Source organism: Microcaecilia unicolor, chromosome 1, assembly GCF_901765095.1.
Source record: "Microcaecilia unicolor chromosome 1, aMicUni1.1, whole genome shotgun sequence".
NCBI classification, from domain to species: Eukaryota; Metazoa; Chordata; class Amphibia; order Gymnophiona; family Siphonopidae; genus Microcaecilia; species Microcaecilia unicolor.
Genome location: NC_044031.1, coordinates 241052585 through 241066081, shown reverse-complemented (window position 1 = coordinate 241066081; position 13497 = coordinate 241052585). Strand labels below are relative to the sequence as shown.

The 13497-nt window shown below is 47.4% G+C and overlaps 1 protein-coding gene across 1 annotated transcript in view; it reads left to right on the top strand.

The window, feature by feature from the left end:
* Window positions 1-1418: 1418 nt before the first annotated feature.
* Window positions 1419-13497, top strand: part of LOC115471375 (zinc finger protein 300-like) — a 33679-nt gene continuing 21600 nt past the window's right edge. The window contains exon 1 of the mRNA XM_030205076.1: window positions 1419-1672. Coding sequence (XP_030060936.1) covers window positions 1649-1672 — 24 coding nt within the window. The 5' untranslated portion in view covers window positions 1419-1648. The remainder of the gene's footprint in view (window positions 1673-13497) is intronic.

Sequence of the window (13497 nt, the reverse complement as noted above, 5' to 3'; positions counted from 1 at the left end):
GAGAGGAGAAAGAGGGAGCAGATGCTGGGCTAGAAGGGTTGGAAGGAGGCAGACACTGGGATGGTGGAACCATGTGGAAGGCCAAGGGGGTGGTAAGGAAATGAACGAGAGGATGATAGTGATTACGGGGAGTAGATTGAAGATGAAGGCTGGAGAAGGAGTGAGATGGGGAATAGGAGAGCTAGTGGGTGAAAGAAGGAGATGGAAATCAGGTATCTGAAAAGTAAAAAGGAAAAGGATTAGAAGATGAAATTTGAGTGGACAGAGAGCAGGAAAGAAAGAAAAAAGATAGGAAAGAGCTAAAATGAAACAAACATCAATATGTCAGTGTAGTGAGGGAATGGAATGAGAGTGGAGAAAAAACAAATGAATAGCAGTTGCTTGAAGGAGAATTAACAGAAAGAGAGGAAAGTGGAAAAGAGAAACTTGAACCAACATAATGGAAAAATAAAATGACCAAAGGTAGGAAAGACATTTTATTTTGAATTTATTAACTGAAATTTGTTAGCTTGAGAAATGTGCACAGCGGATATCATTTTATTGTGTTCAGTAGAAAAAAAGAAATATATTTCTGATTTTATTTCTCCACTGTAACATGCCGAGGTTCCGAGTTCAATTTTTGTCTACATATTTTTATTTCTAATTTGTGATCCCTTGTTCTGTATTTGGTGAGAGTCTGGGCCCTAGCATGTCTAACACTAATCCCGACCCTTGCTGTAGCTGGTGGGGATCCCCAACCTACATCAGCTGAGGACCTCCTCTAAAAGCAGCTAAAACTCCCTTCTACTAAGCTTGGCAGATGGCGGCAACATCCTTGAGCCACCGATAACTAAGCATGCATGGGGTGCCAGCATCGGTGACTCAAGGCATTGTTGCTATTGCTGCCTGCCAAGCTTGGTAAAAGGGATTTGTGGCTGTCTTTGAAGGAATTTTTCAGCTGACAGAGCTTGGGGATCTTTATGAGCTAAATTATATTTTGAATTGGGAGGTGCCAGGGGAGATGAGGAGAGTGCGGGGAGGAAGGGGGCAGAGACAGAGAGAAAATTTTGTGCCCACCCACTTTGGGCTCAGGCCCACCCAAAATTGGCCGTCTGGCTACGCCACTGATTCCACTGATTGCACTACAATACAAATATTATCTTCATGCAATTTCACAAAGCAGTTTGCACATAAACATTCCATTGAAGCACCTAAACAAACACTAACAAGCAATACATTTAGGAAGAACTTCAAGGCCATAGATGTTAGCCCCTGATCTGTTGTTCTTCCACTGTGGGACCTGCTGCATGTATGTGTTATCTGTACAGATCCACCTTAAGGAGCTGAGATACACTGAATGACCTCACCAAAGGGGAGGGGTGGTGCGCTGCGCTGTGATTACGTTCTGTCGCTTTCTTCCACTGTCTGTAGGACTACAAAGAGGGGAAAAGATTAAGAACATAAAGAAAAACTTTCTATTTTTCCAAGCACTGGAAATCCTTGTAATCTCCAGTCCCAGAGCTGCAAAGGGGGAGTGGAGGGAATTTATTAGAGAGATCTGGGATCAGCTCAGTCTCATCCTGTTTTATTCATCCTTCTAGAAACATTGAAATATCCAGCCTAAACCTATTCCAGCAGCAGCAGAATTCAGAGGGAAAACAGCAGGGAAATGTCTGCCCTGGTTTCTGATCAGGTAAGAAATTCTTATTTTGTACACCAGCACTAAAAGGAAAATGTTTTCCTGTGCAGCGCTTCCAGCTTTCCCGTCTCTTTTCTTGTTTCTCTTTTTGGAGTAGAGCAGTAACTAGTGGTGTTGGTAGAAGACTTTAACCTAAATAAGTGGATTGCAATATCCTTTCTGAAGAATTTATAGTCCCCGGGAGGAAGAGAGGGAATCTGGCGTCAGGAATTTATGAGAATAGAAGGAGGGAAGGAGAGATGCCTCTTTTATTTTTACCATCCCTGGCCCCTTTAATAGACAATAGATTTAGGATCAGGGCCCGCCAATAGGCTCAGGATCAGGGCCTGCCATTGTGCATTTATGTGGTCAGGAATGTGTGATGTTCCTGGCTGCATTATTAACATATGCAAAACTAAACTACAGTGGGATTTCCTACCCTGCAGGCAGGATGCTAAAATCCACGTCCTATTAAAAATGCCTTTTTCTACCAGCAGTACTTCCCCCTCACTCCCACCTTTTGTGTGTCTTCAGCTGGAGGTCTATAGATGCCCTGCAGCACTTCCTTCTTTCCCCATGTGTTTCAGCCTCTTTGATATTATTTTTTTACATAGTACCACTGTATAATCAGGAAATCAATCCAGTTCCAACAGATTTGATATGGAGTGGTTTTCAGGATGTCCAATAGACAGATGAGAATCAACTGATAAATACATTTTCTACATCACATGGAGGTGTATTTTCAAAGCACTTAGACTTACAAAATTACATAGAGGTGCATTTTCGATATGACATCTGTAGGACTTTGAACGTTTTGCGCTAAACGTCCCAAATCTGAATAGCAAATGTAACCATTTCGAAAAAAGGAAGATGATGTTTTTGGTTTTTTTTAAATACCATTTTGAGCAAGATTTTGTGCATTTATATTTTTAGGCTATTTTTGAAAAAAAAAAAACCCTGCACAAGTTAAAAGTGCACAAAATCAAGGCATTGGGATGTAAGAGGTGGCAGTATTTTTAGCAGAGTGGTCCCCTAGACATCCCAGGAGAGCAATGGGTCACTGCTGTGGACTTTGTATAAATGCTCCCAGGTACACATCTCACCGTTGTTCCCTTATTTTGTCTTCTGAGCTCTCCAAACTCCTCCCAAAACCCATTCCCTCCAACTATACACCACTACAATAGCCCTTGTGGGTGAAGGGTGGGTTTTTAGTCAGTTTTGGAGGGCTCAGTTTCCACCACAAGTGGAACAGATAGGGGGAGGTATGGGCTTGGGTCCACCTGTCTACAGTGCACTTCACCCACCACTAGACTACTCCGAGGACCTGCATGCTGCTCTAATGGGCCTGGCTATAACATCTGAAGCTGTCATAGAGGCTGGTGAGTACTATTTTTATTCACTTTTTTTGGGTGGGGGGGGGGGGGTCAGTTACCACTGGAGGAGTAAGATGGGGTCATCCCACAATCCCTCCAGTTGTCATCTATAGGCATATTTTCAAACCTATAGAACTTTGGAAGGCTAAGTGCTTTGAAAATATGCCTGCTAGTCATTTAGGGCACCTTTTTGTGTCTTATTAGGTCTAGACCAAAACGTTGACGTTTTCGCCCTAGGTGTTTTTGTTTTGTTCCATTATGGCAGTAAAATATTCAAGTGTTAGACCCACCCTAATCCCACCACACCCCTGACACGCCTGCTTGTAATTTGGATGCACTGCAGACGAATTGCATAGATAAACATCTGCAAAATAGGTTTCAGAAATACCGATTTGGACATTTTGAGAAGAAATTTGTCCTATTGCTGCTTTATGACATTTTTTGGATATTTTTGTTTTGTTACATTTGTACCCCGCGCTTTCCCACTCATGGCAGGCTCAATGCGGCTTACATATACAGGTACTTATTTGTACCTGGGGCAATGGAGGGTTAAGTGACTTGCCCAGAGTCACAAGGAGCTGCCTGTGCCTGAAATGGGAATCGAACTCAGTTCCCCAGGACCAGAGTCCACTACCCTAACCACTAGGCCACTCCTCCCTTGGGATGTGTACTTGGGAGCACTGACATGAAGTCCACAGTAGTGCCCCCTAGGGTGCCCCATTGCTTTTCTGGGATGTCTGGGGGACCAGTATGCTGAAAATGCTGGCCCCTTCTACATCCCAGTGACTTGATTTTGTGCGTTTTTAACTTGTGCGTGTTTTTTAAATGGCCTAAAAAGATAAATGCACAACGCACAAAACCATGAGCCCCATAGAAACCTATGGAACTTTGGAAGGCTAAGTGCTTTGAAAATGAACCCATGGTCAACTAGATAAATGGCCTACCCAATGAAGGCAGCCCCATTAAGTTTTAGGGTTACGATATGTATTTGGTTAAAAAACTTCCTTCTCTTTAGGTTTATACCCAATTCATTAGATGAAATTGTTCCTACTCCTATCTTGAAAATTAAGAATTTTAGGCAAACGTAGCTTCAATCCCTTTTTTCTCAAAACTCATGGAAGTTCTGGTTACCATACAATTGACTGATCTATCTTGAGAAATTTAACATCTCTCTATATAAAACGCACCTCCAACGTTCTAATGAAGCCTCTGTTAGCCAACATTCTAAAGTGAAGGGGGTGAGATGGATCGCATTGTGTCTGCCCCGCCCACGCGTCGAACGTGATGACGTCGAGGGCGGAGCAATGACACTCAACCAATCGCAACGCTCGGCAGCGAAGCGTCAGGGAAGGAGGCGGCGCTCTCGACGTCTAGCCTTCCCTTCGCTGTGTTCCGCCTTCTTCTGACGTCAAGGATGACGTCAAAAGAAGGCGGAACACAGCGAAGGGAAACCTAGACGTCGGGAGCGCCGCCTCCTTCCCTGACGCTTCGCTGCCGGAACCGGCACGGAGGTAAATTTAAAAACAAGAAAAAAAAAAAACAAAACAACCATGTTGGGGGGAGAGAAGAGGGTGGCCACTAAAGAACAACAATGGGAGCGGGAGGGCAGGGGAGAAACGACAGCATGGATGCGAAGGGGGGGGGGGGGGGGAGAAGGGGGGGGCCCAGGATGGGACATGGGAGAGAGAGGAGCATGGATGCAAGGGGGGTCATGAAAGGGAGACAGGGGACTTGCTGCAAAAGGATGAATGGAGGCGGCAGGGGACAGAGGAGCATGGATGGGCATGGATTGGGATGGCAGGGCTCAGGAAGAGAGGGCAATTGCTGGAAAGTGATGAATGGAGGGGGCAGGGGACAGAGGAGCATGGATGGGCATGGATTGGGAGGGCAGGACTCAGGGAGAGAGGGAAATTGCTGGATAGGGATGAATAGAGGGGACAGATGGGCATGGATGGAAATGGATTGCAGGGCAGGCCTCAGGGAGAGAGGGCAATTGCTGGATAGGGAAAAATGGAGGGGCCAGGTGACAGATGAGCATGGATGGGCATGGATTCGAAGGGCAGGACTCAGGGAGACGGGAATTGCTGGATAAGAATGAATGGAGGGGACAGATGGCCATGGATGGATATGGATTGCAGGGCAGGCCTCAGGCAGAGAGGGGAAATGCTGGATAGGGAAAAATGGAGGGGCCAGGTGACAGATGAGCATGGATGGGCATGGATTGGAAGGGCAGGACTCAGGGAGAGGGGAATTGCTGGATAGGGATGAATGGAGGGCACAGATGGCCATGGATGCATATGGATTGCAGGGCAGGCCTCAGGCAGAGAGGGGAATTGCTGGATAGGGATGAATGGAGGGGCCAGGTGACAGAGGAGCATGGATTGGAAGGGCAGGACTCAGGGAGAGGGGAATTGCTGGATAGGGATGAATGGAGGGCACAGATGGCCATGGATGCATATGGATTGCAGGACAGGCCTCAGGCAGAGAGGGGAAATGCTGGATACGGAAAAATGGAGGGGCCAGGTGACAGATGAGCATGGATGGGCATGTATTGGAAGGGCAGGACTCAGGGAGAGGGGAATTGCTAGATAGGGATGAATGGACGGGACAGATGGGCATGGATGCATATGGATTGCAGGGCAGGCCTCAGGCAGAGAGGGGAAATGCTGGATAGGGAAAAATGGAGGGGCCAGGTGACAGATGAGCATGGATGGGCATGGATTGGAAGGGCAGGACTCAGGGAGAGGGGAATTGCTGGATAGGGATGAATGGAGGGCACAGATGGCCATGGATGCATATGGATTGCAGGGCAGGCCTCAGGCAGAGAGGGGAATTGCTGGATAGGGATGAATGGAGGGGCCAGGTGACAGAGGAGCATGGATTGGAAGGGCAGGACTCAGGGAGAGGGGAATTGCTGGATAGGGATGAATGGAGGAGACAGATGGCCATGGATGGATATGGATTGCAGGACAGGCCTCAGGCAGAGAGGGGAAATGCTGGATACGGAAAAATGGAGGGGCCAGGTGACAGATGAGCATGGATGGGCATGGATTGGAAGGGCAGGACTCAGGGAGAAGGGAATTGCTAGATAGGGATGAATGGACGGGACAGATGGGCATGGATGGATATGGATTGCAGGGCAGGCCTCAGGCAGAGAGGGGAAATGCTGGATAGGGAAAAATGGAGGGGCCAGGTGACAGATGAGCATGGATGGGCATGGATTGGAAGGGCAGGACTCAGGGAGAGGGGAATTGCTGGATAGGGATGAATGGAGGGCACAGATGGGCATGGATGGATATGGATTGCAGAGCAGGCCTCAGGCAGAGAGGGGAAATGCTGGATAGGGAAAAATGGAGGGGCCAGGTGACAGATGAGCATGGATGGGCATGGATTGGAAGGGCAGGACTCAGGGAGAGGGGAATTGCTGGATAGGGATGAATGGAGGGGACAGATGGGCATGGATGGATATGGATTGCAGGGCAGGCCTCAGGCAGAGAGGGAAAATGCTGGATAGGGATGAATGGAGGGGGCAGGGGACAGAGGAGCATGGATGGGCACACACACACACTCTCTATCACACTGTGTCTCACATACACACTTGCACACACTCTCATTCTCACACACACACTCTCTCACAAACACACTCTCTCTCTCACACACTCACACTTTCACTCTGACTCTCAAACAGTCACTCTCACATACACTCTCCCAAACATACACACTCCGAGGAAAACCTTGCTAGCGCCCGTTTCATTTGTGTCAGAAACGGGCCTTTTTTACTAGTCTTACATAATTCATAATTGGGATTTCACATAAATTCTAGTACAGAAACAGTATTGTATGCACTGTTGGCGGAGGTCAAGCTACTGCTGAGTGCTGGTAAAAATCTGTTGTCATGCAGTTTGACCTCTCTATTGTGTTTGATCTTGTCGATAACAATCTATTGTTATGCACTTTGAGTAGTATTGGCATAACGGAATGTGCTGAACTGGTTTAAATGTTTTTAAAAACAAAACTAGCTCGGTAAGGTCTTTCCCGCTGTCAACAAAACCGCCGTGTGTTGATAGCAGTGATGTGCTGGAGCTGGCTCGCACCGGCTCGCAAGAGCCGGTTGTTAATCTTTCAACCGACTTGCGAGCCGGTTGTTAAATATAGCGAGCCGGCTCTGGCTCTCCTCCCTCCGGATCCTCCCCGACGCCTTGTTCTTCTAATTCTTCGGGACAGGCAGTCTTGCCTGCCCGCTGCCAGCTCACTCTCCCCCACTGCCGATTCGTGCTTTAAAAATGGCCGCAGAGACTTCCAGAAGCGGCCTCGCGAGACTTCTGAAGTCTCGGCGGCCATTTTGAAACGCGAATCGGAGTTGGACGGCAGCGGGGGAGAGTCAGCTGGCAGCGGGCAGGCAAGACTGCCTGCCCCGAAGAATTAGAATGACGAGGCAGGTAGACCCGAAGCATACTTGGGGTGAGAGTGAGGGTGCTGTCTATGTTTGGGGGGGGGGGGAAGTTGGGTGGAGGAATTGGAAGGGATTTTTGTGACATTTGGAGGGTAGGGGGGATCAGAAGGGGTTTGCATGATGTTTCTGGGTGTGGGAGAGAGGGAGATTGGAATCTTGGGGGAGGGGGATGTTGGGACCCGGGGGGGGGGGGAGTTGGGTGGAGGAATTGGAAGGGATTTTTGTGACGTTTGGAGGGTAGGGGGGATCAGAAGGGGTTTGCATGATGTTTCTGGGTGTGGGAGAGAAGGAGATTGGAATCTTGGGGGAGGGGGACGTTGGGACCCAGCCAGATATTCTTAACAGGTCCCGACTGAATATCAGATGGTCAGTATTAAAAAAAAAAAAAGTGCTAACTGCTGCAGGCTCAATATTGACTTTGAGCTTTTGGAAGTAGAAGTAAATAGCAGAGAGAGTGATCCCAGGGGCCCATGGAGGGCATGGGAGAGGAGGGTCGCTGGGTATGGGTGCATGCAGGACAGGGGGAGAGAAGGGTCCCTGGACATGGGTGGATGGAGGGCAGGGGAGAGGAGGGGAGAGAGAAGAAATGCTGGACATTGATGGGGGGGAGGGAAGAGTGAGGAAGATGAGTTGAGGGGAAAGGAAGAGAGGAGAAAAACTGCACATGGATGAAGAAAATAGGCAGAAGCTGAGAACCAGAAATGAAGAAGAAAGGAAAGGAAGCCCTGGAAACTGAGTTAAGAGGACAGATAGCAGCAGAATCGGATACTGGGCCAGCATGATCAGAAAAACAGTCACCAGACAAAAAAGGTAGAAAAAAATCATTTTATTTTCATCATAGTGTTTGGAATATGTTCACTTTGAGAATCAGGTGCTCAACATTAAAAGTTTATAATTATTTATGGCATTTTATCGCACATTAAACATGAATTAGATTGGAACCTGGGATCATTTAATTTTTTTTTCCTGGAGGAATGCATTGCCACCCCCCCCCCCCCCCCCGGCTCTCTCCCTGGCTATAGCCAGCTCTGCAATTTGGGGGGGGTGGGGCGCAGAGGGGGACCGGGGAGAGAGCCTGTTGTTAAACATTTACCAGCACACCACTGGTTGATAGCGTTTTGTTTGGCGTCATCAACTCAAGTCTCCAGCAGATGTATCTTTTTAAAGACAAGGGTGTTTTTCAACACTGGATGATTGATTCTCTTAGATCTAGATATCATCATCAGACCCCTGACGTAGGCATTTGTTTGCCGAAACATGGACCACATTGGGTTTGCTTAATAAAGCAAGGTTGAAACACCGCCGCTCTTGAAGGCTTCTTGTGCTTTTTTTTGCTATTTGCTTTGCACAATATGCTAAGGATATTCAGGGGGTAATACTAATTTTTTTCAAACCCACTGGCATGTACTGGAGGCCCATGAATGTTTCCACAACAAGAAACCAATGATAGCTTATTTCCGTGATAAAAATCTTAGGGAAATATGTGCAAAGTAATGACACATTCTCTGGTCATTCACCATGCGGCTGATGCTCAGTTTGCAAGCACAGCTTAACACTCGCTGAATTCACTCATCCGACAACTGGCCAAATTTTTAAACTCGGGCATTCATCTGATTGTAATTCTAGTCAAGTAGTTTATGTCATAGTTTGCCTTGTGGGCTGCTTTATGTGGGCAAAAATAAGGGCTTCTTTTACAAAGCTGTGCTAGTGATTCCTGCACGGTAAATGAGATGATGCCCATTCAATTCCTGTGGTTTTCCTCTCATTTACCGCACAGGAATCGCTAACGTGGCTTTGTAAAAGAGGCCCTAAAAGGGCTATTTAACCAGGATAATAGAACGCCGCAGCTTTTGTTATGAGACATGTAGAAACAAGCCCCATTGTGAGCCACTGGAATTTTGGCGACCATACAATAGAACAGTTGAAGTTTTGTGTGATAAAGGCAGTGCAATTGAGATAGCAATACAGTGCTGCTACGTGAGGAACAACATTTTATCTTTAATTTGAAGCCAGTATGCCCTAGTAGTCTTAATTCAGAATTAGACCTGAAGTCTTTCCTTTAGGTATCTATTCCACCTGTTGAACAGTTGTTTGAGATTTTTTCACATTTGTTGTCTGCTTTAGTACTTCTTCCTTCTTCTTTTCCCTCTGTTAGTTTTTCCTCATTTCTTCCTTTTTTCCTTTCTATTTTTTCCTTTTCTTTCTCTTTTTCTGCCCTATCCCGTCTACCCCCATTTCTTCTTGTCACGTTTGTGACTGTTTTCCATGTGGGTGCTCTCCTTGCCCTCTGGTGGCCAGAACTGGTGGCTGCTATGGACTGTTTTCTGCTGTCTGTCCTGTTATGTTCAGCACTGCTTTCTGCTTGGGTGATTTGCCTGCCTTTGCCACTCCTTGGCAGTGGCCCAAGGGCTCACAATTTCAGAGACTGGGTGAGAGCCCTGACAGAATACCAAGGCCATGAGCTCGGCAATATCATCCTACCAGCTGGGTTTCCAGCCTAAGACTTTTTCCTTTGTTGGCAATCTGGGGTTCAAGCCTCTGACTTTGTTTCCTGTTGGCAGTCCAGCTCCCAGCTCGGGCGCAGCTCCTAGTTCCAGTTCAGATTCCAGTTTCAACTTAATGTCGGCTCTTGACTCTTATATGACGCTCCATGAGTACCGTGATAAACTTTTGTCTGATCCAACCCTGAAGAATACTCCTGAAGCTGCCGCGGAGAGAGAGCGTGTTCGTGGGCTTGGGTTCTTTGAAAACCCAGTTTCTGCTATTGATCCGGCTACCCCGCTCTACGACTACCGCCTCAGACTTTCCTTTGATCCAGCCCTGTGGAATACTCCTGAAGCCGATGCTGAGAGAAGGTGTCTTAGAAGCCCCGAGTGCATGGCTCTCCTGCAGTCTTTTTGCGCTCGAGTGGCGCCGCTAGCTGAGCCTCAGCCGAATTCCAGTTCCAGCTTAGCCGCCGAGCCCAGGCTAAGTTCCAGCCAAGCTCTGAGTCCTGTCCGAGTGATGCTTCAAACTACGCCTCTGATTCTAGCTCAAGTAGTGCTTCCCGTCAAGTCTCTAAGTCCAGCCCAAGGGACGCTTCTAATTGAGCCTCCGATTCCTGGTCAAGTGGCTCTTCTGGCCGAGCCTCCGGTCCCAGTTCAGGTGGCACGTCCAGTTAAGCCCCTGAGTCCAGTCCGAGGGACGCTTCTGACCGTGCCTCCGATGCCAGTTCGAGTGGCCCTGCTAGCCAAGCCGCTGCCAAGTTCCAGTGCCAGTCAAGATGCTGAGGCCGGATCGAGTTGCAGTTCTGGCCAAGATGCTGAGTCCACTCCGAGTTTGAGTTCCAGCCAAGATGATGCTGAGTCCGCTTCGAGTCTGAGTCCCAGCCCAGATGAGCCTGAGTCTGCCCTGAGATCCTGCCAAGCGCCGGAATCTGCTCTGAGTTCCAGTCAAGCTTCTGAGCCTGTCCTGAGTTCCAGCCAAGTTCCTGAGTCTGCTCAGAGGTTGAGTTCCAGCCCAGCTGTTCCTGAGTCTGCTCAGAGGTTGAGTTCCAGCCCAGCTGTTCCTGAGTCCGCTCTGAGGTTGAGTTCCAGCCCAGCTGTTCCTGCCTTGAGCCCCAGCCAAGCTGAGTCTGCCTCGAGTTTCTGCCAAGCGGTTCCTGAGTCTGGCTCGAGTTTCAGCCGAGCGTTTGAGTCCAGTTCTAAGTCCAGTCCGAGTTCCAGTCCTGAAAATCCTGATTCCAGTCCGAGTTGCAGTCCTGAAGATCCTGAATCCAGTCCGAGTTCCAGTCTGAGTTGCAGTCTTGAATCCAGTTCAAGTTCCAGTCTTGCCTCCAGCCCGAGTTCCAGTCCTGAATCCAGCCCGAGTTCCAGTCCTGAATCCAGTCCGAGTTCCAGCTTTGAATCCAGTCCGAGTTCCGGTCCTGCCTCCAGTTTGAATTCCAGTCCAGCTACCCCTGGTCACGTTTTGAAACTCCTCCGTTGGTTTCACCACTGTTACCCATGGAGACCGGAATCTCCTCTGGAGAGTGGGGGGGGCCTTGAGGAGGAGGTACTTTTCCATGTGGGTGCTCTCCTTGCCCTCTGGTGGCCAGAACTGGTGGCTGCTATGGACTGTTTTCTGCTGTCTTCCATGTTCCAGACTTCAGTGTGTCCGGTCCGGATTTTCCAGGTTGCCAGACTTGCTCTGCTGGTTTGTCCTGGAACAGCAACCTTACTTGGTTGGTGATTTACTGCAGCTGTGGGTCAGCTGCTGAGGGGCTTATTAGCTTCTGTGAGCCTTGCTTTCCTCGCCTTGGTATCAAAGGTCATCCTGAGTTCCTGTTGGTTTGTTGGAGTTCCTGCTCTGTAAGTTTCCTGTATGTTTGACCCTTTGCCTGGACCTGGACTTTGATTTTGCTTTCTGCCTGCCTAAAGACTCTGGTTAGTTTATGGATTACCCGTGTTTGCTGCCTGCCCGTTGACTTTGCTGTGCTACTGGATATTGATACTGTCATCTATTAAAGCCTCTTCTAGTTATATTCTGTGGTTCCTGCCTGTTGTGTTCAGCACTGCTTTCTGCTTGGGTGATTTGCCTGCCGCTGCCACTCCTTGGCAGTGGCCCAAGGGCTCACAATTTCAGAGACTGGGTGAGAGCCCTGACACTTCTCCCCTCTTGTTCCCCTTTTTCTGCTTGTCCTCTTCCCCTCTTTCCTCACTTTTTACTCTCCCCCTTGCCCCTCTTTTCTACTCCTGATTTTCCTTTTTTCTTTTACCACTCTTCCCTGCTTTTCCTTTCCCTTCTCTTCCCGTTTCTCCCTTTTCCTTTCCCTTTTTCCTTCTCCTTTCGTCCTCCCTTATCCTCCTTTCCCTTTCCCCCTTCCTTTCCTTTTCTATTTTTCCCCTTCTTCCCTCCCCCTTTTTTCTTGTCTCCCCTTTCCTTTCCTTTTCCCTCCCTTACCCCCTTCTTTTTCTTCTTTCCCATTCCCCCTCACTTCCCCTTCTCTTCCTTCCCCTCCCTGTTCTTTTTTTCTCCTCCCCTTCCCTCTTTTTCCCCGTTGGTCATTCCATGCCAAGTGGTCTAAAATTAAAAAAAAGTTCCCACCATCATGTTCTCCAATTTTGTTCAAATGTTATCTGTTGTGCGAGTCAGGTGTTAAATGAAGTTTCCCAAAATTTGAGGTCTCTAACTGCAATAGTTGCAGATCTAGATCCCCTTTTCTGAAAGGTTGTCAGTGCATGAGTGGGCGACATTTACCAAAATGCCATTTTTGGGGTGTAATAAAATCCAAACACATTTATAAGAATGGCTAAAAAATTCAAATCTTGTACAGTTTTTGATGCTAATTCCGATGAAATACATTTTAACATTATGGATGCAAAATCCATCAAACAAGTTGGCTCAAAGTGTGCATCAAAATTGATCGCGACTCATCGGAACATATTTGGACCAATATTCAGACTGCAACAACTTCCATGCAAACAAAGATACGGACTTGAAATTTTGAACAAGCATTATGATCGTGCTGGACCTAATACTGCCAGATTTGCAACTAACCAGCATCTTGTAGCGCTATAGAAATGCTAAATAGTAGTGTCTCTTCAAAGTTGGCACTGTCAGCGCAAATGGTAAAATGTACCAAAGTTCAAAGCCAATTATTAAAAACGAGTCTGCCTGAATCTGCTTGTGAACAGTATCATCTGAAAGAGAAAATTGTGCTCTACAACACTGATATGTTTTTGTTTTGCAATGCCACCATTAAGTAGCCATTTACTCAGGTCAAAGTATGTTATATTTAGTACGCTTGATGCGCTAATTTTTCTTCATTTCTAGGAAATTGAGTCTTAATAGTTGCTTAAAAGTATTGATATAATTATTTATTTATTCGTATTTTATTCGTTGATTGTCCAATCGTTTATTGTGCACTGTGTTCCTTTCCTTTTCCCTTCTTATTCCTTCACTTTCCCCTTCCTTTCCTGTTCCCCTTCCTTCTCCTCTTTTTCCCTCTCCCTTTTTTCTCTTCTCCCCCTTCCTCCTTCTCTTTTTCTCCTTCC